The 27116-nt window shown below is 48.8% G+C and overlaps 10 protein-coding genes across 10 annotated transcripts; 4 read left to right on the top strand and 6 right to left on the bottom strand.

Moving 5' to 3' along the window:
* Window positions 1–388: 388 nt before the first annotated feature.
* Window positions 389–2700, top strand: ANOM_000210 (putative alpha-xylosidase; the record flags this gene model as incomplete). The annotated part of the gene is made up of 2 exons (XM_015545468.1): window positions 389–2473; window positions 2518–2700. 2 exons carry the CDS (start codon window positions 389–391, stop codon window positions 2698–2700), a joined length of 2268 nt encoding a protein of 755 aa, XP_015412655.1.
* A 290-nt stretch (window positions 2701–2990) lies between these two features.
* On the bottom strand, window positions 2991–3668 carry ANOM_000209 (uncharacterized protein; the record flags this gene model as incomplete). The annotated part of the gene is made up of 1 exon (XM_015545467.1): window positions 2991–3668. The coding sequence occupies one exon, from the start codon at window positions 3666–3668 to the stop codon at window positions 2991–2993; it is 678 nt and encodes a 225-aa protein (XP_015412566.1).
* Window positions 3669–4215: 547 nt separating this feature from the next.
* Window positions 4216–5947, bottom strand: ANOM_000208 (oleate hydratase; the record flags this gene model as incomplete). The annotated part of the gene is made up of 3 exons (XM_015545466.1): window positions 5340–5947; window positions 5077–5283; window positions 4216–5017 (listed from the first exon to the last, which is right to left on the bottom strand). Exons 1-3 carry the CDS (start codon window positions 5918–5920, stop codon window positions 4216–4218), a joined length of 1590 nt encoding a protein of 529 aa, XP_015412567.1. The 5' UTR covers window positions 5921–5947.
* A 1087-nt stretch (window positions 5948–7034) lies between these two features.
* Window positions 7035–7791, bottom strand: ANOM_000207 (uncharacterized protein; the record flags this gene model as incomplete). Its single annotated transcript, XM_015545465.1, has 2 exons — window positions 7035–7299; window positions 7385–7791. 2 exons carry the CDS (start codon window positions 7789–7791, stop codon window positions 7161–7163), a joined length of 546 nt encoding a protein of 181 aa, XP_015412574.1. The 3' UTR covers window positions 7035–7160.
* A 638-nt stretch (window positions 7792–8429) lies between these two features.
* On the bottom strand, window positions 8430–9256 carry ANOM_000206 (alpha/beta hydrolase; the record flags this gene model as incomplete). The annotated part of the gene is made up of 3 exons (XM_015545464.1): window positions 8430–8786; window positions 8842–8876; window positions 8932–9256. The coding sequence occupies 3 exons, from the start codon at window positions 9254–9256 to the stop codon at window positions 8430–8432; spliced, it is 717 nt and encodes a 238-aa protein (XP_015412575.1).
* A 633-nt stretch (window positions 9257–9889) lies between these two features.
* Window positions 9890–10729, bottom strand: ANOM_000205 (DODA-type extradiol aromatic ring-opening family dioxygenase; the record flags this gene model as incomplete). Its single annotated transcript, XM_015545463.1, has 1 exon — window positions 9890–10729. One exon carries the CDS (start codon window positions 10727–10729, stop codon window positions 9890–9892), a length of 840 nt encoding a protein of 279 aa, XP_015412572.1.
* A 6162-nt stretch (window positions 10730–16891) lies between these two features.
* ANOM_000204 (glycoside hydrolase family 12 protein) lies at window positions 16892–17770 on the top strand (the record flags this gene model as incomplete). Its single annotated transcript, XM_015545462.1, has 3 exons — window positions 16892–17301; window positions 17400–17632; window positions 17691–17770. The coding sequence occupies 3 exons, from the start codon at window positions 16892–16894 to the stop codon at window positions 17768–17770; spliced, it is 723 nt and encodes a 240-aa protein (XP_015412573.1).
* A 719-nt stretch (window positions 17771–18489) lies between these two features.
* On the top strand, window positions 18490–20308 carry ANOM_000203 (APC family permease; the record flags this gene model as incomplete). The annotated part of the gene is made up of 4 exons (XM_015545461.1): window positions 18490–18644; window positions 18723–18982; window positions 19042–19863; window positions 19920–20308. The coding sequence occupies 4 exons, from the start codon at window positions 18490–18492 to the stop codon at window positions 20306–20308; spliced, it is 1626 nt and encodes a 541-aa protein (XP_015412570.1).
* A 600-nt stretch (window positions 20309–20908) lies between these two features.
* ANOM_000202 (flavin monoamine oxidase family protein) lies at window positions 20909–22237 on the bottom strand (the record flags this gene model as incomplete). Its single annotated transcript, XM_015545460.1, has 1 exon — window positions 20909–22237. One exon carries the CDS (start codon window positions 22235–22237, stop codon window positions 20909–20911), a length of 1329 nt encoding a protein of 442 aa, XP_015412571.1.
* Window positions 22238–25079: 2842 nt separating this feature from the next.
* ANOM_000201 (sulfotransferase family protein) lies at window positions 25080–25957 on the top strand (the record flags this gene model as incomplete). The annotated part of the gene is made up of 2 exons (XM_015545459.1): window positions 25080–25509; window positions 25614–25957. 2 exons carry the CDS (start codon window positions 25080–25082, stop codon window positions 25955–25957), a joined length of 774 nt encoding a protein of 257 aa, XP_015412568.1.
* Between the last annotated feature and the right edge of the window lie 1159 nt (window positions 25958–27116).

Raw genomic sequence — 27116 nt, 5'->3', positions numbered from 1 at the left:
GGCATATGGACCATAGTTCAGTGGCAGGAGAGTAGCACACAGGTACGACCATCAAGTCATAAAAGAATATTTGTGATCAACAAACAACAGACATATAGTTCTGTTCAGGTAGAGGGTCTGACACCTAGAGAAAGCAATGAACTGCCCGCCAACCAGAGACGATCTTGTGTAATATTGCAACGTACAAATTTCGAAGTGTAACCAAAGCGAGCAAAGAGTAGCGGAATCGTTGGAGGGTCAATTCGCAGTGACACGTCAAACTGGCTGCACAAAATGCGGGGAGTCTCACGTGCTATGCAGGATATAAACCCAGTTAAAGCCATGCAGAATCAGAGAGCTCCTCACCAACAGAACAAGGGTTTCTCATAGACTCTCGAAGTAGTTCGTAATGGAAAAATACGTGTTTCCCACAAAGCCCAAGGCTAACCTGAAAGCGATAATCTCTGGTCCCAACTATCGATTTACTGTTCTTACAGATCGTTTGCTGCGTTTTGAATGGGCCGAAGATGGCCAGTTTGAAGATCGAGCTTCCACTTTTGCCATCAACCGCGACCTTCCAGTACCAGAGTTTAGGATAATTGACAACGGCGGGTTGGAAATCATCACGGAGCACTTTCACTTGAGCTATGATAAGAAGAGATTCAGCCCCAATGGGATGGTTGCTCATCTGAGCGCGAAAACGACCAAGTACGGAACCGAATGGCGATTTGGAACTCCGTCTACGCTCAACTTAGGAGGAACAGCAAGGACATTAGATCTATGCGATGGCCGATGTGATATGGGAGATGGAGTCCTGTCGAAAGCAGGCTTCGCTGTGATCGATGACTCCGAGTCCATGCTCTTTGATGGACAGGGCTTTGTCGCGAGCCGGCCAGCCGGAGACCGGGTAGATGGATACCTCTTCGCCTACGGTCGCGATTATAAGGCAGCGATAAAAGCATTTTATGCTGTATCTGGCAAACAGCCAGTCGTACCTCGATACGCTTTAGGCAACTGGTGGAGTCGGTATTATCCATATCGACAGGAGGAGTATCTCCAGCTCATGGATAGGTTCCACGACCTGGAGATCCCGATGTCTGTAGCCGTTCTCGACATGGATTGGCATTTAGTGTCAGACGAGCGAGTACCACACGCTGGCTGGACGGGTTATACATGGAATAAAGAGCTGTTTCCCGACCCGGCATTGTTCGCCCGTGAAGTCCACAAGCGCAACCTGAAGATAACGTTGAATGACCATCCCCACGATGGGATTCACTCTCACGAGGATGCTTACGAGGAGATGGCAAAGTTCCTGGGTCATGACACGAAACACAAAACCCCGATACTGTTTGATTCAACCGACCCGAAGTTCATGGATGCTTACCTCAATATTCTTCACCGAAACCTTGAAGCTGTAGCATGCGACTTTTGGTGGATTGATTGGCAACAGGGGCCGTACTCAAAAATCCCTGGAATTGACCCCTTGTGGATGCTGAATCATTTCGCTTATCTCGATCATGGACGGGATGGCAAGATCCCGCTCATCCTCTCCCGATATGCTGGCCCCGGAAGTCACCGATATCCCCTTGGGTTCTCCGGAGACACGGTGGTGACCTGGGCCTCACTCGAATTTCAACCAGAGTTTACGGCGACTGCATCGAATATTGGGTACGGGTGGTGGAGCCACGATATTGGCGGCCACATTCACGGTGGCCGTGACGACGAGCTTGTCACCCGATGGGTGCAGCTGGGAGTCTTTTCACCCATCATGCGGCTACATTCAACATCATCACGGTGGATGTCTAAAGAGCCATGGCTCTATCGCACCGAGTGCGGGTCTGTTATGTCGAAATTTTTGAACTTCCGGCACAGACTCGTGCCATTCCTCTATACACGGAACCTAATCGGCGCAGACGAGGACGAGCCCCTTGTACAGCCCATGTACTGGGAGTACCCAGGGCGTGAAGAAGCCTACTCCGTGACAAACCAATTCTTTTTCGGGTCTGAGCTGGTAGTCGCTCCAATTGTGCAGCCACGGGACAAGCGGACTAATCTGGCATCAGTGAAAGCCTGGCTGCCACCCCGTGGACTACACGTTGATATCTTCACTGGTACAGTCTACGACGGGGATCGCGCATTAACCTTATATCGCAAATTGGAGGACTACCCTGTTCTGGCCCACGAGGGATCAATTATCCCCCTGGACGCTTCCTCACTGAATGGCTGCCTCAACCCGGATGCCTTCGAAGTTCTTATCCTGGTTGGAAAAGATGCTTATACGGAGGTGCTCGAAGATAACCGTGACAATAGACAGCAAGAGAGTGCTGGTGCGGTCGAAAGGCAGGTCTCCACCGTCCGGTATATACAGACAGATGGTAGACTTACTGCCGAGGTCACTGGAAGACTGTGGACTTTCAACTTCCTTGCCTTTACCTCTGTACCAAAAAGCCTAAAGGTACTAATCGATGGAGTTGACCGAACCGATGATGCCACTGTATGGCTCGAATGTTATCCGCAAGACCCGGCTTACATGTCAAGTGTCCGTCCGTGCCCAATGAAACTTACGATATCACTATCGAACTGGGGCCTGACCCCCAAGTCGGCGTGATAGACCACATTCCACGTCTCGAGGAATTGATTAGGGACTATCAGATCGAGTTCCGGATGAAGAACATGTTGTGGGATGTGGTGGAGGGTTTCAGGACCGGCCTCTCAATGTGACGATTGGACGCTTGACTGCGCTGGGGTATGACGAGGCAATTGTGGGACCCATTCTTGAGCTGCTCTTAGCTGATCGTCGATCGGTGAAAGTGTAGAGGGTTGGTACTCTGAGGTTGTCAAGTTGACGGGGGGAAATACTATAATGAACAGCGCCCATTGGCTCGGGAAGTGCACTAGCACTAAGCTGAACTCGGCTAGTCTATTTTCCTGTTTCGAGATAACGGTGACGTCACTGATATATCGGATGCCTTAGGCAGTAGAGCGATCTCAATCTCGCAATGATAGACTGCTTACACGACAGAAATATATTTGCATTTCATAGTCAAACAAGAAACCTCAACAGACAAACAGAAGAAAGTAACAGCATAGGCAGAATCATCGCTTCCCACCCATAATCCCATACCTCCAGCCCAAATACCCCAGACCCCCGACAAACTCCCCATGCCAGCACTAGCGAACGCATTCCTCCACCCCAGAGCCCGAAGCAGAACCAGGGGAGAAACCTCCTCATGGCCTGTCAATTGAAACATCCTCCCGTTCCGCCGCGCCATAACCACCAACCCCGTCAACCCCAGCACCGCCCCCGCGAACCCCCAGCTATCCACTTCCACCTGCCCCCGGTTCTCAAGCAGTCGCCAACTGCGATCCTGCCATTCGATCGGCTCCCATTTGGCCAGGTAGTACAGTAGCATAGCGGCCATGGCTCCCAGACCGATGACGGCGCCAGTCCCGGTCGACCGCATCAGAAGAGTAGCCGGGGTGGATCCTGGGGGCACAATAAATCTGGTGTAGAACTTGTTATTTAAGGTTGGTTGGTAGGCTAGCAGCCATACACGGGCGAGCCCAGTAGTGCTTCCTAGCAATGCGCCGGCTTGGAAGCTGCGGTCGAGGACGTGGCCGATGAGGATGAGTTTGGGGAAGGGTTGGTCTTCGGCGTATTCTGGGTGTGGCCAGAATGTGGATAGCATGGTGATATTTGTATGGGGATTAAGAGGAAGAAGAAGAAGGGGATATATTGTCCGATATCTTAGAAATAAAGGGTGGATTGTGGTTATTTATTGTATGTGGGCTGAGGTAGAGTACTCCTAGTGCGGGGCATAGTATGGGTAGCTCGGCCAAACATGCATTCTTATGATCTAAACCATAGTAAAAATGGAGTCAAGGTAATGTCCATGGTAGCATGTGGGTTATTATATTGCTAGTTCGTATGGGAGGAGTGGAACCCTGCTCTGTTTCTTACAGGAGGATGTAGTTAGAGGTCATCTGACAGTCGTGGTTTTCTAATCGGCCCGTCGGAATCTGCCCTCATACAACTTAAACAATGTTCCATTCTTGACGCTTACATGAAAAGCACCTGCATCACGGAAAATACAGGAGGAAAGAAGAGGGAGAACAGACAAGAAAGACACGCCTGACACTATTCGTACGCCAAGGATATTAATAATTATGTGATATGACAGAAAACATAGGCAGCCATAGCCAAGAAGTGCCTAGAACGACTAGAAAGACCGACAATTAAGCCAGCAAACCAAACACCTCCAACAACACGTTAGTCTTCACCGGCGGGGGCCTCTTCGAAAGTCCCATCAGATGATACACCGCCATCTGAGCACCACGCACGCTATATTCCATGCTGAAAGTCGTATCGTGCGGGATCTCCACGAACTGACCCACGAACGCCATGTTCGTAGTATTATGGGGAATTACCTCCGGACGGTCAAAGTGAGATCGTTTAAGCAATGATGCCGTGGCCAGTGGGAAGATGCAGGGGATAGTAGTGGCGGTGGAGTGAATGTGTTCCGAAGGGTTACCCAAGTGGCCAAGTAGCTCTGTCAGTATCTCTGCCCCGCTGCAATCCTGCATCGCCTTCTGCACGAAATTTCCCGGCCTCTCAGGCTCTGTGCCGTATCCCCAGACAACGTGAACGTTGTCCGGCTGGTTTGCGAAGACGGGCTGACTAGGCACGCTGAGACTCAAGTTCCAGTTGCTGCCAACGAAGGATACCAAGGCAGCAGAGCCAGGTGGGTTATGAGTTATATCTTGATAGACATCGAGGAATGGGGAATCTTTCAAAGTGATAGTGAATGTTTCGACCTTGGAATCTTTAATATAAGATCGGAAGGGCTCGGGATCACCGAACTTTCTGGTAGACATCTTAGAAACCTTGTTCCATAAGGCCCAGTCCTCCATGACGGTAAGCTCTGGAGATGTCTCCCATGTGGGTGGTGCATTGTTGGATCCGACCGCGGATCCCGAACTGACTGAGCCAAGCGTAACGATGACAATGTCCATGGGGTCAATCGTCACGAGCGACGGGCTGTTATCATCGTGTACGAGTTTGATTTCGGAAATGGTCGTGGGGTCGCCTCCGGGTACATGACCAGATCAGTTACTTTAGCGTTGAAGCGGAAGTCGACGCCCTCCTTCTCGAGATACGAAACCAAAGGTAGAATGACGGATTCATGGAGAGTGTACTGGGACCGGTCCAAAGCGCTGACATTATTGAAGTCTTTGATCTTTTCAAGGTATTTGCGCATGTGCCTCTGGAACTCGACGGCTCCATGTTCGGGCTTCAATGCGAAGCTATCAGGAGTTAATATAGCTAAGTCAGTGAAACGAGAAAGGTAGGGCCGGCTCACGTTGTAGACCACAGCGCCCAGAACTTTGAGTTAAAGAAGGTCCCATCAAAAAGATCTTTGATAGTCTTGTCGGCGACCGCTTTCTCACCTTCAACCATGAGCTTAATGAGATCCCATCGGTGTTTGATACCCAAATGGAACTGTCGGTCATCAACCCTTTCGGGGCCCGTCGCGGGGTTTTCTAGAAGCCGAGTTGGCGCAGCGGGCTTAAACTGTTCCGTCTTCTCAGAGGCTTGCACCGCATCCATGATGGATCGATCAGGGCTCGCGGGATCGGGCACGTACGATAGAAGGTCCTGGACACAGATGTCATGGAAATATGGAAGACAGGCAGTACGTAGCAGATAGCCATTTTCTGCATCACCGGAGCTCTGCATCGCCCCGCCAGCGTGTTTATGCTCGTCCAGTAGATGGATATTCTTCGCTGGAACCTTGGCATCTATGATCAAGTGAGCAGCGGCTGCGAGCGACGCGATGCCGCCGCCAATCAGCCAGGCCTGTACATTGCCAGGGTCTCGTCGAGCGAAACTCTCTTTGTGGGGCATTTTGAGTGGATTTCTTCCTTGAACGGCTGTATTCATTGTAGCATTAAGAGCTGAGTCGGTGCAGCTATTGTATGAACATTACGTGGCACGAAGACTATATACCCCTGGGGAGCTGTCATATGACAACCAGGCCTGAGAGCCGATACATCCATTGTGACATAGTAGGCTAGAGCACATTGGAAGAAATAGCCTCTAATGAATGCTTGCGTATATCATGTAGTGTGAGGCTTGACATTCTTTGGCCATGCCGTTGAAGGTCAGGAGACTACATGTCGGAATTTCTATGGTTACGCACAATGAGACCCTTGGTACCATGCTGATGCTGAATATCGCCAAACCAAAAATAGTTTAATACTAGCACCCTTTACATATGCTTTGCAGCTCATGCTGTCGGCCGTAACCTTATAGGGTTGTGATTTATCAGAATTTCACGGAGCGATATCTCGTGCATAGTGCTCTCAGCGATCCGCCTCTTGGTTCCACCCACCGGCTCAAGTGGTGTGACAGACATCTGCGCCATCCCAGGTTAAAATAAACGGTAATATCATCATTATGCTGTAATGAAGATATTTAGCTGCTTTCACGATACTATGCACAAAAGATGACCTTCAATCACACCTTACCAGACTTGATCCCCGAGTCTATATCCCGTTATGGTTGAACCACCGTGATGAAATGTAAGCGAGCTACATACCTTAACAATAGGTAACAATTAGCTTCTAGTGCATAATTCTTGTTTGACTTCTTGGCCTGGTCAGCTATGGTCTGGAGATTCTATATTGAGAGCAACCATGCGAGCGGAAACGTCACTTGGGACATACTAGGATCGTCTTCTAAAAGGAATCTGGAACTTATGATATTTATCTTCCCCCCCCCCCCAAAAGACCTTGCGATTTGTTATAACTTTTAGAGAAGATGTTGGATAGTGTCGGCAGTGTATTGATCGGAGTTGAAGGTGATAGTCTCCTGCGTAGGGGAGGGTCTGTAGTATACCGCGAAACTTGAGAAACTGCTTAGACTCCACCATCGAGAAGGCCCAAAGGTTTTAAAAGCGAAAGAACTAAGCAAGCCAAAGAGTGTCTAACAAAACCGTGTATGGACGTTCCATTCACTTACGGATTTGGGAAGGTGAAGTATCGTAGGTGGACCTTTTCTGACATTAATCCTTGTTTATTCCCCCTATCGCTTCATAGACACTGTAGTATGCGCATAATCTATGTACGATAGTACAAAAACCAATGGCAGACTCTCATTACCTCGTAAAGGTGTAAGATGCTCAATGGATACCCACGACTTCGTCCGGTTGAAGTTGAAATGTGGGCTCACTCTGTACACAAGTCGAATTCCGAAACCTGTCATATACGCAGTCCATCTCGAATGATCCGACGTAAGTAACCTGTGTCCTGCCTTTCGGGCTGATGATATGTAGAGCGTTAGCTATTGTGGTAAAGATGCAGCAGAGACAGTGTATGGCACAGCGTGCTTTCTACCCAAACTTACCAAATAAAATTAGGCTCCACATAGGTAAGTGTTCCTTCGGTGCCATCCACTGTTAGGAAAAAGCGTCGTCCAAGTGATCGACAGTTGAAGGGCCCCCCGGGGATCGGTCGAGCAGGAACACTACCAGGGTCGGATGCGCCGCAGGTCAACGTGTCATTGTATGTTGGAGATTGCTGAGAGAATGTTGCTTTCACCGTATCTGGTGGACCACAGCCGGGACCGCCATGAATACCCGTTGGCAGGCAACCACCATCATCGCACCCACAATTGTGAGTACTATTGTGCCAGATAAAGTTGGTGATAACAGCGGGCGGGACGTCGCAGCCGTCAGTGCCTTGGCCAGAAGCCAGCTGCGCAAGGTATAACAAAAAGACCATGAGGATATGGGTGCCGATTGAGAAATGCATCTTGGAATATATTCAGGAGGCATAGAACAAGCTAGAGTTGAGGGTTCTGGTATTTGATCTGTAATGTGCCCAGTAGGGAGAAGGGCAGTCTTTATATCTCAGTTGCGCTACGCTCCTCTTCCTTATCCCCTGGCCAACATATGTTTTTGTTACCCATTTCCTTTATGTTATTAGTCCCGCACTGCTACCGTTCATGTTGAGTGTCTTTCTTTGTCTTGCTTCGTGCGCCGGGATACCTGTTCTGCTAGTGAGCCCTGAATTGGCATTGGCGTAACCTACCACGGAATCACACACATTTGGTTCTAGATGGACCTGTTCGCCATTGCTATTGGTTATGTCTTGATGATGTCTTGTGGATGTTTGAAAGCAAGCGACATTCACATTGCCTTCAGATCTAGGTACTCAACTACGTTGGTCCAAGCTCAAGTTATCACACTGCAGCTGGAATCTTATACTAAGAGTATAGTATAAGAGCTAAGAAACTCAGTAGTAGTATTTAATTGGATTGCGCAGTGCCATAAACATGTGAATAAACCAAAACCGTGACTATACGATTGGGTTGTATGCAATGTGACATTGACGTAGCATAGGTTACATGTTCGCGTTGACAGGTTATATCGGAGGCTGGGTGACCTAGATCAAACGGTCTCAAATGCACGAATGAAGTCCTGCAAGATCTCCACACTTTCCGCCACTTTGGTGATGAACGGCGCGCAATGGCTGCTCTCGATTTCGCGCACATGCCATTGCTGGCCGGTGCCCGATATCATGCCATACTGGGCGACCTTGGGAACCGCCAAATCGTCGGTGGTCACTACATATGCCAGCCTCCCGGTAAATGTGGGGTCCACCCATGCAGGGCTGGGCTGGGCTGAGAAAAAGGCGAGGCTGGCATGCGGCTTGATCACACTGCTTATCGCTAGCGCCTGCTCCTCACTGACATCTGCAGCGAAGGTCTTCTCTGGCTGATCAGGCACATTGAGGCCAACAGAAGGCTATATTTCTCAGGTTAGATCCTGCATAATCACTATCGTCGAACTGCGAACAAACCTGATCCAATAGAATCCACGATGGTAGATTGCCACCTTGCGTCCCAGCACAACTGACGCCCTCGGGAACCAAAAATGCGCCCATACACACCAATCCCAACACCCCTCCTTTCTGCCCCTGTTTGACTCTCTCGGACTTCGAGAGCCCTGTGGCAGCGGGCACCTCCCGGCATACTTGCGTATGAATGCATCACTAGCACCACATCACGACACTCGTCTTCCACAAGGGAGCACACCAGGCGTCGGATACTCTCAGCGTCCATCGTACAATCCGCCGCGCTCGGATCAACTGGGTTCAGAGATGGCAGCTCAGCTGTACATGTTGGAAACCCCGCTGCCTGAACTGCTTCTAGGAAGGGCTTGTAGAACTCGGGAACAAGCCATGCACCCGGCACGAGCACCACAGTTGGTTTCATGGCTAAAGTAACACAGTGACCAAGCTTTTGATAATAAAGATCCTCGCGTCGCAGCCAGATTTATGAGAAAGGGTTGTTTTCATTGGAATGAGAGTGGTCGCATCAGAAGTTGGGGGCGAAAGTAGAGGTAAGATCCTATGCCTTGTTATCACTGCGGGGCAAGTCTTAACGTCTAAGCCACAGTATAATTGTGGCCGCCTATATACCAACAAGATCCCTTTGTCACCATGCTGAGTGGCCGTTGTACGCAGTGCCGAAGCACTAATACGTAACGAATTTGGTTTCTGCCGGGTTTCGCGCCGTCCCCTTTGTTAACTATTGGGACTAACAGTTCTTAAGAGTTACATTCGATTCACAATCGTGTCTTATTGATAAATTACGCTAGCCCGTAAAGCACAGCCTATCTAAATAAATCCCTGAGTATACTACATATCGATAGCAAGTGTGTGCCATGGCAATGCTTGTACAATTATCCAGGCTGTTCTGTCGGTCCTACAGACCATTGTTGGCAACACCCCATGACTAGTGTCTCACTCATAGCGCTTTACTGATATTCCTTACTCTGAAGCGATCTTGTTCTAGGCCAACGGAATCAACTCACAGCCTAACCTAGGACACAACTTATAGCACTGTTCACCAACTGTAGAAGGTCATCGGCGCACCCCGATATACAAACATGTCGAATCGAACTCCTGCTGTATCCCCACCACTCCCAGCTACAATCATGAACGGCATCAAATGTTCCGCCTCGCCCACTGGATGGGCAATGGTACTGGCGGAGTGTCTCCTCCACCCAAGCAGTTCCCTCTCTCTCTGCACTGGATCGGCAATGGTTGCCGCCGAGAGCAAGAAGTCCTCGAATTTGTCAGGCCCTTCGGGAATGGGCGCATTGGAGAAAAATGCGTTAGCTATTGCACGGAAATCATGGTAGGAGCCCCCACTCCCGATCACAGCATATCCCGCATCCCGGAAGCATTCGACCGCCTGTCCCAGCTTGATGTTCTTCCGGGTCGAGTCTTCCTCATCTTGCCCTTTGAGGATCGACATCTGGACGATGGGAATATCACCCTGAGGCCGTAGCAGAGTCATCGGCACGTAAACAGAGTGATCAAACCCGCGTTGGTAATTCAAGATCGGTTTGAACCCGCAATCCCGGAGACGGTTCGCAACCTCGGCGGCCAGCTTTGCGTTGCCAGATGCTGCATATTGGAACTCAAATGCAGCTGGTGGGAGCATGTCACGCATATCCTCGTAATCGTAATAGATCCCGGGATTGTTGGAGGCGGTGATTTGAGGCTCCTCTGTTTCCCAGTGAGCGGAAAAGAGCAGGATACCCTTCACACCATGGAGCTTGCTCGCATGTTTGCGAACCAGTTGTCGATAGGGCTCTTGTCCCGGATCCAGGAGAGGGAAGGGACCAGTCCCGTGGGACAGGAAGAGTGATGGAGCGCGAAAAATGGTTGGTGAGCCCATATCAGTAGGCAAGGGAGTAGATCCAAGTCATGGGAATAGAAAGCACTTCATTTCTTTCTCACGTTGGCCTACCGTGGAGGCCGTGTTTATATATCTTCGCCAACGACGGCGGTCGCGCTTGAGAGGTCCGAGACTACCCTCGCTAGAGAACTCACTGTGGATCAGACTATGAAGCAACTGGTCATCCTCGGAGAGGTTTCGTGTGAATGCCGGCAAATTGTTTGGGCAATGTGGATTACTACGATGCATAAGGTATATATTATTTCTTCGATTTCCCGATCGGGACAGAGATGCCAAGGCGCTACTCCGACGCTAGCGGACTAGCGCCAGAATGTTAATTCTGCCAGGCGGTCAGTCTGCTTGACCTCAGTGATTGGGCTTGGGCTGGGCCTGCATCGTTCACTCTTAGCTCCTCACTACATTACTTTCAATGGATATTCACCGGGGATGCAGACAATGACTCTTGCTTCAAATGCCTGTATTTCATGTGCCTCCCAAAAGCGCAAATGTGACAGGTTGAATCCAGCGTGTGGGCGTTGTGCTAAGTAGTGTTCACCCCGCATGCCACAAGACAGCGATACTGATGCAAAACAAGAAACAACGTTCCATGCCAGTATAGATCCTGTGATGGTGGAATGCATGTGGGATATGATCGGAGCAATTCTAGGCTTGGCGGTGGAGAATCAAGTCGACTGTCCTTGGAACCACTTTGCTGGTCTCATCTGCCTGGGACCGATACACCCGCCATTGATCGGTATTGTACCTCGCATCTGTTCCACATTCTTGATAGGTTCAGTTGTGAACTAGAAGATATTGTGGGCTGCCATGTCGAGTGTATCCATCCCTGGTTACCTATTATTCATCCCAGATCTCTGACACAACGGGTTCCATCTCTACGCCAGCGTCCGTCTGCCGAACTGGCATCTCTTGTGCTCAATATCTTGCTTTCGAACCCGCCAATCACTGCTCTCATGCTTAATTACACAGTAGTGCAAGACCTATATGAAAGCTGTAGATTTTTATTCTCCCTTATTCAAACTTCTCGTCGCGACTCACTCTGCACCTTGCAGTCGGGCCTAATGTTAGCGGTATACGAACAGGGTAGTGGCCATCTTTCCAACGCGTATTTAACGCTTGCGACTTGCGCTAGCTTAGGCTACGCCATTGGCTTGAACAAACTACCAGATACCAGCACAAGCCATGGGGAAGAAAGCAAGTGCGTGTGGTGGGCGACTTATCTGCTTGATCGGCTTGTGTATTACTCAGACAAGACGGCAGACCGTATACCGCTCACTCATTCCGCTCGTGTTGGTGATGCACTCCCTATCAACGATGATATGTGGGGCGAGCATACAGATACCGCGAACTGCCTAACAGATGTCCCTAGACTTTCCGTTACACAAACGGAGATGCTTGGATGTTTTGCGCAGCAAATTCAGGCAATGTCTCTTTTGGACAGAGTCGTAACCCTGACACGAGATTGGCCCAACAGGACTGGGAGATCGTTAAACGAAGATGCCTGGGAGCTTGATAAAGCGATCCAGAAGGCACTACAGGACACCCTGAACTTTTCTGGGGCCGACTGGGAGCCTCGTTACAGAGCCATTGTTATTCTTCTGCTGTGGGTTTCTTACAAGATACTCATGACTATTTACTGAATGCTACAGGGCTCTACTCGAACTACACGAAGCCGCGTCTGCATCCATCCGTCACGAAAACATCCCTCCAATGTTCCCTGATTCGTCAATTGCTGCTATGGAAACGGCTCTCAATTTTACCCGTGACATTGTTTGTATGGACGACATCCTCAATGTCGAAAGGATGCCTTTGGCAGCCGTACTGTTGCTCGCAAAAGCGGGTGCAGTGGCAATAGACCTTAATATTGAGCATAAAATTGATACGGACGTTCTAGAACCAGTCATAGGGTCCCTAGAACGCGCTAGCAAACGTTGGACAATTGCAGGTCAGTGAACCCGTGGGATGGATGCTTTCCAACTAACTGCGTAGGCCGATTTGTGAGAGAGCTTAACATGATGAGAAGCCAAGCACCTCGCTCAACTTTGAAACAATCATGAAAGCCATAAAGCAATTTCGATCAAAAGGTTTGCCAGTAGTGCTTCGAAGGCTGGCCCGGAATGTGAAGAGGAACAAAGAAAACCAGTCACATTGGCATTGTATGCAAAATGTACAATTGCGTCCTGCTATACAGAAGTCCCAGCAACAAAATAAATTATTTAAAGCCAACAACTAACAGATTCCCCACCTTTCATGAGACATATCTGAATAAGCCGAACCAATCGGATTTCCCGATTGCCAACAAAAAGAACCAGACAAGAAAGGTTCCACCGTCACGTCCATACGTGGCAGCTTATCTTTTATCCTGGGAGGATATATCCCCTGGCGCGGGCCTGAACTGTGAGATATTTTCCAAACCATTATATGCAGATGAACGTATCTGTGAGGCCTGGGTTCGTGATGCGTCATCTTTGCTCATTAGGTGAGCTATTGCGACTATTGGTAGCTTCCTAGATACAAGATAAATCGACGTGTTGATGAGATTGCTGTACTTTTAAACTCTGCCTAAGTTGCTTGCAATAAATTGATATTCAGCTCACACCTTTGCATCTCTTATAAACCCGGATATCTAGACTGACATCTTTCCTGTAGTTTGTTTACATGAAAACATTCTACATAATATGATGTTCGCCCATATGATTAAGCTTCGTTGCTCCCCATATCTCGGCAGGCAACTCACACGAGAATCAGAATGGTGTCCCAGGTATTTTTAACCTTCGGCCCTTTCAGCTGCTCTCTTATTCTGATGACTTCCTGCGATAAGACCCGTTGCAGCCCGTTATGGCTCGAGCTCTCTCGTATGGTTTCTGGATAGTCCTCCTGGTACCATCGTCAATGGTCATATCTGTACCGACGCTAATGCAATGATGATCCATGAACGTGTCACAATCAGCCAACAGGTGCGACTTATTCATGTTCACACTTACTAATTATCATTGGTAATTAGTCTGGACCGTCGAGATCCCTTCCACATGACGTTGGGACGCCGTATCATAATGATGCTACCCTTAAGTAGGTATCTGGTCATTAGTTCTACTTGATACCTCCGTCTCGTAACAATCTCCTGGTGGCAGAGCGAGCACATAGAACATCAACTAGGGTAGCTATCTTTCCAGCCAAATACCTTTAGCAGACGCATCCATGGCCCTTCGTACAGGGCGTAAAGGCGATAGGTTGAATATAAGGCCAGCCTTTCACATTATTACTACTAGTATTGGATCTCAGGCTAGTGTCCAGGGCAAAACGAGAATTCAGCCACTTGGGCGGATAAACCGATAAGATTAGATAGATAGCGACATTTACAAGATTCGAACCACGGAGTACACGTTCTATAGATAAGTCATGACCACTAACTAACGACACCCGACAACAAAAAAAAGTTGTCTCCCCCGAGCCGGAATCGAGCCAGCGACCTTTTGATTACAAAGGAAATTCCATTACAGTCAAACGTGATATCCAACTACACCATCAGGGGTTTCGACGTTACAAGCGTAACAGGCTTATCAATTATGAGGTCAGCTGTAATCGGCTCCAGTCACCAGAGAGCCACCATATTCGAGTCAAAGCCCCTTCGAAATGTGGCCAACTGCGGAGTATTCAGCCCCCGTTATGCAATACTGTATCTCATGCCAGGAAAGGCACTCCATGAGCAATACGTAATCGAATCACCTTACTGGGTACTCTACCGGGTTTTACGGATGGTTATTCCTGACAATACTCTAAAGGTCCAACTTCCTAATGATAAGCACAATTACGTTGTTGATTACCTACCTAGATGGGGAGACTGCCGTTGAATGCCGTGCTGTCTACGTAGGCATTTTTTTTATACGAGACTAAAGAGTGTATTTATGTACTATGTATTACTACAACGATATACGTCGTATGATATAGGACCATCACAGCGATAGGAGTTCGAACCAAAGCTAAAGCCACCATGAAGACCTCCAAGTGGTATCCGAAACTACCGAGCTTCTATGCTGAGCGGCGCCATCATAAGCAATCGCAAAGCCGGTTTGGACTAGTCACCAAAGCTTGGTTAGACACACCCAAGACTTTAGAACTAAGGCTCGTTGGTGCTTCTTAGCTAGTAGTAGTTAGTGCCTTTAATGTATTCACCGGTGCCACGCGTTTATTAGAAGGAAGAACAAGGTTATTATCGGATAATATAGCACGGCTGCAGACTATTCCTGTTGATACTTTTATACTCTGCTGCTTCAGTAGAGTCTCAAGGCAAGATAGTATATTGTTGAACTTATAGGCATCGGGAAATCTTGGAGATAATGGTAGCTATGTATTCAATGAGTTATAGTGAGAATGGTACGTTTCCTACCGCAGCCCGGAGAATTAGTGCTGTAGGCCGAGCCGCTGAGGTAAGTACCAATGGCACTAAGGGTGAGGCGGACATGGAGGAAAACAGACTGAAACATGGTCACTGATCGAATGGTATCAGAGGGGGAAATCTGCTAAGACAGAGTGGTCAGGAGCCGAATTAATAGTGAGCCGGGGAACCTGAATAGCCATCAGCAACTCTAAAATTAACACCTTGGATCCATGGGCGGCTGTCCAGATGTAGGATTCAATAGCTCAACTGTTTCCTATGGCTATGGAGATTCCCGCCTACATAAAAGCCAGAACACTGGACTATATCTTCTTAGGAAGGTTCTATGGTCCCCACTTCATCACTATGTACAAACCTGGGAATCTCGGCGGCCGCCAGAAATCACTTGAAACTCTAGTCTATTCACGGCCCTCCTTTTGCCATTACTGTATATGCAACGGGACGGTATGGGGCTGTCGCAGCATGACACCGTAAAAAGAAAGCCGTTGTCAAGACACGTAAGCTTAACCCATCAGACCATTTGACGGTTAAGTCGGAGGATGCTAGGGATAAGTCGGCATCGGCTTGTACCAAAACGGCATATTGTCGTGGCTCAGTCATTGTTTCCGGTGGGTCTACTTCGCAGAAGCCAAGTTTAGGTAAAGGACCTTGAATTAGGCTATTTGCCTCGCACTAGTTCATACACCCCGCGACAACCTCTGTGACAGGATATAATGGGATTTAGCCGGGAGCCTCCGATTGCATGAGCTACCAATTGATGTAACGTCTTGAGATATAATTCAAGCCAGGTGGGTTGGCCTCCATCGGCTATTAGAACATCAATTGTATCGCCGAACACGAGCTATGATCTCCTGTTATGCCTGAAACGCACCAACACTAACCGTATATGGTACGGAGTGGTCGCCATTGAGTTTAGTTCGATAGAGATCTGCATGGACTGTGCGGGCCTGCGCATTAGTAAGGAGTGCGTAAGGTACGGCGGGCCAGGCTAAGGCTTTGTGGACCCAGGCCGAATGTCCTTGACGATTCAAGCCCTGTACCCGGGTATGAATAGAGCATGATTTGACAATGGACTATATTGTAGCCAACTGAGAGTTTGTTGATAGCCTATAGTCGGAAGAAACAGGTCCCCAATGATCTGCATTATCAATTAGAACACCACAGCCGTCCGTCCATCCTCTGAAGACCCATCTTGCATAGTGTCATGCCTGGGAAGCACTAGAAGAAAACTTAACGGACATAAAAGTGCAGAGATATTCGGACATAGATGTGAGATCACAAGCCGAAGGACTATATCCGAAGGCGAAGCCGATGCCCGAGTAAAAATAAACCTGCCTGCCGGCCGATGTGGGTAGACAGACCCTGCCGTCAAGCTGCTAGGAATATGACGAGAAATGTGCCAGATTATAGTCAAGGAGTAGTTTTATTAGCCGGTAGATCGGACCTGTACACCGTGTCCGAATAGTTCGTCGGCTGTAGATCCTGAGAAGAATCACTGATACTCGACGATTCTCACTCATGGGAATGATGGCTCGGCAGACACGGAACCCTGTGGATCATAAGATCAATCCCCAATGAAACACTCGTGTATATGCCACACTCCTAGAGTGGAAGGAGTTGATGGTATCAGCAGCCTGCTAACTCTGTACCTTTTAAACAGCGTTGCCCGCTGCTCACGTCCTGTATTATCGATCAGTCCTGCAACATTACTAGTCACGACAGATTGCTCTCCCGCTTATACTTTTACTATGAAGCTCTCCTTGGCACTTGCCACCCTCGTGGCCACAGCATTCAGTCAACAGGAGCTATGCTCTCAATACGACTCTGTCTCGAGCCCTCCGTACACAGTGAACACCAATCTTTGGGGAAAGGACTCGGGAACTGGCTCCCAGTGCGTCTACGTCGACAGCATCTCTAGCTCCGGTGTTGCATGGCACACTACTTGGACCTGGAGTGGTGGTGATAACAGCGTGAAAAGTTATTCCAACTCCGGAGTCGACATCGAGAAGAAGCTTGTGAGCGATGTCAGCAGTATCCGCACCGACGTGGAATGGAAACAGGATAACACCAATGTCAACGCCGATGTGGCGTACGACCTGTTTACCGCCGCCGACAAGAACCACGTCACATACAGTGGTGATTACGAACTGATGATTTGGTGAGTATCAACCGATCACTGAAGCGATCTATTCTTCCTTGCGCGTGCAGTAGAAAAAGTTCAGTAGGCTGACCCAGTCGGGGATTCCCACATTCAAGGCTCGCACGCTACGGATCTATCCAGCCCATTGGCACAAAGATCGATAGCATCACAGTCGAAGGCCATACTTGGGAACTGTGGTACGGCACTACTACCCAGGCTGGCGCCGAGCAAAAGACGTACAGCTTCGTCTCGGCAACCCCGATAAACTCCTTCAGCGGAGACCTCAAGGCATTTTTCGACTATCTCACATCCAAGCAAAATTTCCCTGCTTCTTCCCAGTATTTGATCAGTAAGTACACACAAACCTAAAACGCGTGTAAGCTAAGTGACTAATAAGGGAATTATAGACCTGCAGTTCGGAACTGAGCCGTTCACTGGCGGCCCGGCAACCTTCACTGTTTCCAAATGGACTGCTAGTGCGAACTAGAAATATAGAGGCATCCTGCTCCTATCGCCCAATTGGGGAAATAGCTCGTGACCAAGTGCAGTTGGCATGGTCGGCTTATTCGCACTACATATAGGCCTTTGATTTCCTTTGAAACATTATAGGTTGGACTTTGGCTCGAAGAGCGTATTCAGTGTTGTTATATCAGTCATTCAAAGGCTTAGATAGTTTGCAATCACATCCATTCGTTTTCTTACGGCCCTTCAGTATTTACCTTGGCTGCTAACACTGTTTTGTCAAGCCGATCGCTTCTTCACCTGCAGCTAGCCAACTAATTCTGCCCACTTCAATACACAATATGATTCACAATCCCATCCCGACTTTCATACGCATCACATGTATACAATGTTCGTATATGAGGCTCCAGAGTCCCGCATGGATGATAACGTGCGTTCAGGCATGAATTAAGATCCTAGGGGCGCAGTTCTGTTCAGTTCGGGTGGGGTGGGAGGAATTAACCTTCTTCATATATGCTGCATGACATTAATGTACGAAGTACATCATGGAACTATAAAATTCATAAGATTATTTCTAAAGTGCTGCTTAGGGTACACAGACTACATTCCAGTCACGGGTTGATATAGATCATGTCACCTGCCCACACGTGATTCAGTCATCGGGTCGCTCCATGCAAGGTGGTCTCTTGGAGACTTTGATATATCACTCGCGCAAGAAGCCCCAGACGATCTCTCGTGTAAGATATGCATCCGGACCAAAATGATGAGAGCGTTCCGGATGACGAAGTTTCTACGGAGGCCGCGCCTCTAATCCTTCCGTCTGATCATGAGACTGTTGCTCCTCCTGGTCAGGCGCAGCCTTATCGCCGCCTCGGTTTGCTCTCTACAACATTTCTGATGTCAGTAAGCAACCATGCATCCTACTCAGCAATGCAACCACTGGCTTTGAACTGTTCATCTCACTGAAGAATACACAGAACCAACCGCATGATCGGTACGGCAATATTCTCTGTACCGTCTGCTATAGCACATAGTACCGGAAGCGCCGGTGCATCCCTGGTTGTCTGGGTTGCGGGTTATTTTCTAGCATTTTGTGGCTTCTTTATATACCTTGAGCTAGGCAGTCTTCTACCACACAATGGCGGGGAGAAGAACTACCTCGAAGCTGCCTATCCACATCCGCGCTTATTTGCGACCGTGATATTCGCAACGCATGTTATCTTTCTTGGCTTCACCGGTATGTACAGTATCTCTTCTCTGCCCTTGTTGTCATCAATTTTCTAATACAATACACAGGTATTGGAACTATTGCCATTGCAGAGAACTTACTCTTAGCTACCCAAGCAACAGCGAATGACTGGGTGAAACGCTGTATGGCAGTCACTCTTATGACAAGCGTCGCAGCGATGCATATCTGTGCGAAAACCTGGAATGTTAAACTAATGGTAAGGAGCCGTTCACATCATTTGATACTCTCCACTGTCAACATGGCTTACACCAGGCGCCAGAATATTCTTGCTTCACTTAAATTGCTTATCCTGGCTTTGATAGTTGTAACTGGTCTTGGGCTCGTCATTTTTGGGTCACCAAATGTAGCTCACCCCGGCATCAGCTATGTACGCCCGTTTGCCGGGTCATCTACCGATGTCTCGGACTACACAGTCGCCCTATTTAAAGTGCTGGCCACCTTTCAGGGTTGGTCCAATGCAATGTATGTCCTGGACGAGGTGAAAGACCCACGCCGCACACTTAAGGTAGCAGGCGTCTTGGGAGTCGGCTCGGTAGGGATTCTGTATGTCTTGGTGAATGCAGTTTTTTTCGTTGCGGCAACACCCAAGGAGCTGAGCGACACCGGTATCACGGTGGTTGCATTATTCATTGGTAAGGTCTTTGGTCAGCACATGCAACGCTTTACTGCCATTCTTGCTGCTTTATCATCACTGGGAAATATCATGACAGCGTCTTTCTCAATGTCCCGAGTCATACGCAGTTTTGCGCAGGAGGGCCTGTTGCCATTTTCTCAGTTTTTCTCCGGCAGATCCAGCTCAGGCTCACCTGCTGGGGCATTTGCACTGGTGTTTCTCTCATCGTGTGTCATGATCATCGCTGTTCCTTTTGGTAAGTCCCTGTCCTGGTGGATGGCAAAGCCCGGGTTAACTCACTTTATACTGCAGGGGAGGCATATAACTTCCTACTTGACGTAGGACAGTGGGCTGTTGCGGTGATTCAGTTCTTCGTCGTGTGTGGCCTATTCATTATCCGGAAACGTGTGACATACCCCCCTCGTGCCTTCAAAGTCTGGACCAGCGTGGCTTTTGTCTTTTTAGCGTCGCAGGTATTCCTTATTGTGTCACCGTTTGTGGCCCCAGTGAATGGTCGCACCAGCTTACCAGTGTGGCTTACGCCGCTCACTGGAACATTGCTATTTTGCCTCGGTGGTGTTTATTGGTATATTTGGCGGATGTTGCTGCCCAAGTTGGGGCATTTCGCATGGGAAAAAAGCTCGTTAATCAGTTCCGATGGGGAACAAGTGGTTGTTTGGCGACGCGTTCCGAAGAACTGACTTGTCGTCAGCCAAATCACGAAATATTCATATTGACACTGGCATCTACACACATTACTCTCTATATGAATTTAGAGTTGGTATCGGGTCGGGTTGGGGTTCAAGATCTAACACCCGCCCCGAACCCGGTCAAGTCTAGGCTCTAAGCCCTATTCCCGACTCGTTGTCTCTCCTCTAGATCATAACGCCCCTGTGTTGATGAGCAATGGGGACCGTAGCTGGTCAGATTCCAGGAGAATAATTGAAGTTTAGGACATAACACAAAATTAGGGCGGGAACTATGGAGTAGATGGCTAGAGTTTATGCGAGGGTGGATAGAATGGTTCGCGGAAGTTACTTTCAGAACCTCGGTGGAAACAATGAAAAGGGGACTGCATGTACAAATGAAATTATTTTAGACTCCATAGGTGTTCAGAATAAGACGAAGGAGATAGAATACACCATATTAAAATTAGCGAAGGAATAGAACAACGATTTTGAGTTGCATGGCCCTGTCGATCGGGAGAACATAGCGCGAATGTGAAATCTCGAAGGTGGTATGCCCCCTTCATATATATGCCTGCCACACTCTCTCTAAGGCTGGGCAGAACCTGAAACTTCCTATTTGATACCGTGCACTTTACCAAGCGCGCGAGCGACTTCACCGGCGGCACGCTCGCCGGACTGCAGCGCTCCTTCGAGATATCCAGGATGCTCTTCCGCCGTCTCTGTTCCCGCCCAGTGCAGATTGTTCGTTGGCTCATGAGGCATGGGCAGAATACCCTCCGTGGTGCCAACAATCGCATATCCTAGATACCCGCCACCGCAGTACTCGTCCGAATGCCAGGCTTTTTCGTGCCAATCCACAGGCTGGAGGACTCGATGCCCGAGATGTGGCGCAAGTCGACTCAACAGCAACTCACGGCGTGCATTGGAATCCAGCATGTCAAGCTGGCGTGCCGGGGTGCCGGCTACAAGGAAGCACAAGTGACCAGGGCCTCCCGGCGATGAAGTGTCAAAGACGCCGCATGCCGGGTCATCCAGTATCAAGAATTCTCCGCCCAATCCGTCGCGCCAAAAGGGCTGCTCAAAGACCGCGATCGCTTTGTAGACAACGCCCATGCGGGTATTCTCCTGCAATGCCTTACGTTCGAGGGGCATCGGTGGGTCGAATGTAATGTTCTTCAACATTGGTGGGGGAACCGTGATGATGACCTTCCTCGCGTGAAATTCTCTGCCTGACGCTGTACGCACCATCACGTTATCGCTGTGATTTTGGGATACACTGGTGATCGGCATATCGGTTAGAATGTTGGCAGAGAGCTCGCTGGCCAACATAGATGTAGTGATGCTCATAGATTCCACCACCAACGTGTCCTGAGCCCCACCCCGTGTCCCTAACATCGTCGAGAGCCCTCCCGATAGAGGTATCGCCTTTGCAAAGTTGTAGACCGACACCTCACCCAATTCAGCGGTAGAAGACACTGCAATGAGGAGACGAAGGAATTGTCGGGCAATTTCCAAGGGGACCAAAGTTTGAATCGCTTTGTCCACAGTGACATCGATCCAACTTTGAGGAACGTACATCCGACTGGCCAGCTCGAACAAGGCGAGGTAAATCATCGAAAGAATTATAGAGGGTGAAAAGAGAGACACGGTGCGACCGTCGCGAGCAACCGTCGGTAGACCGCGTGTGAAGGTCTGGAATTGTGTCCCCTTCGCCTTGTTTACCAGAGCAGCGATGCGATGATGTCCGTGGCCAATCCATTGCCCCCCAAGATCCAGGTGTGACCCGAGGCTGGTAGTGGCGGAATTCACTCTTCCACCTATCCGAGATGATGCCTCCAGTACAATGACATCGATGCCTTGACGATTTAATTCTGTTGCTGCGGTGAGACCTGCCAGGCCAGCGCCAATAACAATCACTTCTGCACGATTTCCCCGAGGCATAGTGCGAGACGAGACAAGCTGTTTGAGGATTGTCCTAGTCGATTTGAGAGACAAATGGGCGATGTCAAGTGTGAGATTGGAGCCCTATAAACCGAGGCGGGCCATAGTGGTCTTATAGACAAATGGTCGAGGCACTGCCTGACGACCATGACGTCGTTGGCCAGAGTATAATATTTATCTTTCACGATAATCGCGGCTGCAGATAAGGGCTGGACTTGGCGTCCCACACAATCGGAGCTTCCCATTCTGTCGTGGCGGCATATTTCTAATGTTAAATTGAATTAGGGTTGGGCGATCCACCAGCAGATGGCTACTCGGACCCGCGGATCCCGAAGGCTTTAAATTTCAAATTCTTACGGTCTGGACTTGAGATTTCCTATTCCAGAGACTATGTATTATGTGACCTAATCTCAAGCTCAAAGACTTTGGCCGTCCCTAAGTGTAATCTGCAATTAACCCCTTAGTGGTTTCTTATTTTTGGGGAAATGATCTTCTCTATCCACAAATAGCCCCGTTATCGGGAAACATACATACTACCATACACTTTGTTGCCACCAAAGCTGTGTATAGTGGAACTCCCAATTCTTTAGACCATAATACTTTGAAGCCCGTCTTCCGTGGCAACGACTTTCGGAGGATTTTAGTAGATGGGAGTGGTTCGACTTGGGGTTCTGGAAACAACCCAATAATATAAAGATTTGCGCTGTTTGTGCAACCAGCTGCGGTCATTTAGACAACGGCTCGCTAGCAAATCGCGACGCATATATGGTGCTGCCTCGGGGCTATTGAAAAAGAACTTGCATATTCGCTGATCTCCCAGCGCCGCCTGAAACTAAGGCGTTGCTCGTGATGCATGCTACTTCGTCCAGAAATAATACTATATCTAAAATTGGCGAGTCAGCCAAACGAATAATGGTGATCCTGTCCATTCTGGGACGAAGTAGGAGTGTATACCTTGTACGTAACCTAGTGCATACATCTATTGATTGCCAGCTGCTAATCGGCTGTCAGGAAACGCCGTTCGAAGGAGATGTGCTCATCTCGCAGGAATCGCTAGCCTGCGGGGACATTGGGGCTATAAAGATATTGTCTCCATGGGTTGCTATGCGCTAATTCCTGCACTGATTATTGTCGGGGAACGGAAGTTACAATCTGCAGGGTGGGGTTTGAGATAGGTATTTGCCAAATTAGGCGACACCAAGCCAAACAAACTATCAATGATGGCCATAAATAGCGGGCGGTTTATGGCAACTGGAAAGCACCGGACTGAAAGCGCATAGGTCATGCCGTAGCCAGCACCGTACCAACCTCATCTAGTGCGTGAGAGTCGGTAGAAGTTCGAGAACTAGGCACTGAGTTGACGGTCCTCTCCAATGCAATCAAAAACGTTCCCAAAGAAAGGGAGAACATGATGACAACTAGCCGCAGACCCCTAGGGTACGGGGCTTCTGCCCTTGCCTTTTCATCGGGCTGACTGGTGATCTTGACGGCAGCTGCTTGTCGGACTCCGACATAGTGCTAGAGAGGCCAACAAGACCACTGACCGGACAGAGTATGTCTGAGGAAATGATAACGAAAAATTTTAAGAAGGGTGAGGAGATCAGGAGTGGGAGGACTACAATAACCGCTCTGCTGGGTATTTATATAGCAACGCTATACAGGGGCGTGGACTGGGAGGTTTCCACAAATACCAGCCCCAGCAAGGATTTAAACAGATTGAGGTTAATAGTAGTCAATATTGACAATCCTCCCCGTTACATGACGCATGGAACAATGTTAGAGTATAATACATGCCAGCTTTCGGACCAAGTCAACACTCTCCTAGGACTTATTGCTCCTTTCCTTCATACATTTTACTATTGTCGACCTCTTTCTAGCTCTTTCTTTCCTTGTCGCATTATAAATATAGACGTTGTCAGTCTCACGAGTCGTGCGTCCCCCTACCCCCCAAATATTCAGTGATGCCGTTCACAGAAGCCCTGATTTTGGTCCTAAAATGGTGTTTCACAGTATTTTGAGCGAGACCGGCCTTCATGTCATGGCCAGCTATGGCATCCCCGATGTTCTGGAGATATTGGTCCAATTGCTTAAGGTGCAGGATGCGGACGTAGACTACTAAGAAATTCTGCGGAGGTCACCCGCTATGCGCCTTTTGGATTGGAGCGCATTGCGTCTTGTCCATGGAGCTTGGAAGTCGGAGAGAGAATTCACATGGCCATTGAGCTCGAAGCTTTGAACTTCCAGGAACGAGAAATCAAGGGGAAGTTGTCCAAGACCACTGTATTGACAAAGTCAGTGACGGCTTGTACTTACTCTGGCGTCATTGGGGCTCCGCAGTATCATCGCTAGGATTCCAAGCTCTTACAATTGTGTTCGATATCCACCAAGGGAAGGAGGCCGCACTTCAACCGTTGATACTGGGGCAGCCATGCTGCCCAAATTACAGGCAATTGCAGAGGTCTCCACTCTGGCAGCTACATATGGCTTAGCGAATAGCTTAGCGAGTGCACCGTTTCCCTCTACCTTGCCCCGGCCCAACTCGCTCGAGCATGCTAGTTGGACGGTTGATATATTACCATTGTTACCGGTGTCTTACATACAAATGTATGCCTGCTCTATAACACGCGTTAATGGCCTCATGTCAGCACTACTCAACACTAGTAGTAGTACCCGTACTAAACACCTTTATCGGTCTGTGGGTACGACGATTGTAGACCAATATTTAATTCCCGCATGAACCCATTCATTGTTTCGTTGCTTCATCCCTCCTACAAAGCCATTCACCATTGCCGTCTAGGGATAGTTCATCGCATCCACCTCCACCTATACTTTAGCTACAACAATGGGCCAGCAAGCATCCGTCCCCAAACCGGGCACCCAGCTCCAAGTAATTGGAGCGGGTCTCTCGCGTACAGGGACCGCATCGTTCAGTGCAGCGTTGGGGATCCTCCTGGACGGACCCATCTATCACGGCGGCACGCAAAACACTATGGGCCGTCCCGTTGAGATCAAATCCTGGATTCAAATTCTCCGGACTTGGCTTGCTGGCGACCGTGCCACTACCCTATCCCTCCTCCAACGACGGACTACTGGATACGCAGCTATCACTGATGCGCCCGCCTCGCAATTGGTGCCTGAACTCCTCGCCCTCTACCCCGACAGCAAGATCATCGTCACGGTCCGCGACCCGGATGCTTGGGTTAAGAGCATGCAGCAGATCAGCTCGCTGGCTAAACTTTGGTTTCTAGGGGCGGTGCTGCTCCCACTCCCAGGTAACGTAATATACCAACATTCTATGTGGCCAGTCGGTCACGGCCACAAGAAGACAAAAAAGGAAAAGAGGGCAGAGAAAGGAATACTAACGTCGATCGATTAGGGATGCGACATTTCGTGACTTATATCTCCCTGCTACAGGCGCAGTGGGATAAGATCTATGATGGCTCAAGGGATAATGCGTACATCTACGAGCGCCATCTCGAGTGGTTGAAAGATGTCGTTCCTGCAGATCGGCTGGTTTTCTTCAGTGTGAAGGATGGCTGGGGTCCGTTGTGTGAGGCATTGGGAAAGGAGGTCCCGAAGGATATTCCTTTTCCTCGGATCAATGATTCCAAGGCGATCGATCGCGTGGCCGAGTATCACATCAAGAGAGGGCTGGCGCGTTGGGCAGTCGCCTTTACAGTAGTTGGGGTCTTCAGTGCTTGGTGGTTCATGAGGGTTTGAAGGGTACATTGATCTCTGGCAACATTGTCTGTACTAGTAGAACGATTGGACTCGACGGAACTCTAGGAGTCCACACCTCTGTAGTCATACGCACCGAGTGAACTCTGGTATATCAAGAGAAGGTCTTCGGCCAAACCTCAGATGCAGCTTTACCGTGTGCCTTGGAATGACACATTCTCAATATGTGTATCTACTCAGAGCAGCTTCCCTATCTCTGCTTCCAACGACGGAATAATCCAATACTCGAATCTGGCTTGCTTGTTACCTACTGAACATAATGCCCTGACATGAGAAAGTAGATTCCTTTTCTCTTCGCATACATAAGGATACCCACCTCCACGGTTCACTGTTTAAAGCATCACTATCTTGCTAGAGTTTTATTTTACTATACTATAAGGCTGAAAATTGAAAACATGATTCGTGACAGTACAGGACTCTCACGGGGATAGATAACAGGGCAGGGACGCTTCATGGGGTAGAGATCTTCAGTCGTCTCTGTGCGCTGTCACAGCTGGCTGCATTCATACGATGCTGACCACGCTCAAGCTATCGCGGATGGACTTCTTCACAATCGACCCTCCACGGTCTCGTCGAATATGAACTTACCGTGTTCCATGGGAATCAAAAGGGTGTTTTAACCACCATGGAATTTCAGTCGTCGCACAAACCATGTGTTGAAAATCTACGGGTTGGGCCGCGACCGATTTGCTTCTATCACGACCCTATTACAGTGCCGGAGATGTTGTAGCCCAGTACCACGTGGCTTGCAGGATATTGTTAACCCTTTAGAGTAGACTGCTTGGTTTCTAGTATACAAATAAGCGGGTTCTGACTTTGATAGGAATACTACCTGCAGGAAACAAGGGTATACTGCATTTGCTCCATTCTTTCAACCCTGTGTGTGGATTATGAGCCTGGCCTTTCCAACTTTTCTTTCTTTCAAATTCAAATTTCCCCACTGAAAGGCCTTGTAGCAAGAACCCGGCCTCATTGAGCGTTGTATAGAGACAAGGTGGGTGCAATTCTGGACGAGCTAGTAATACTTACAGACTTAGCACATGCAAGCTTACATAGCAACATCTTTCCGATTCTAATTACGGTTTTATTGCAAATTGGAGAGGGTAGTACATAAAGACAAAAGCGCATATCCTTGTGTCCT

This window comes from Aspergillus nomiae (genome assembly GCF_001204775.2).
Source record: "Aspergillus nomiae NRRL 13137 chromosome Unknown contig00001, whole genome shotgun sequence".
Lineage (NCBI taxonomy): Eukaryota > Fungi > Ascomycota > Eurotiomycetes > Eurotiales > Aspergillaceae > Aspergillus > Aspergillus nomiae.
The sequence above is the reverse complement of the archived record's forward strand: the minus strand, read 5'-3'. Positions and strand labels throughout refer to the sequence as shown.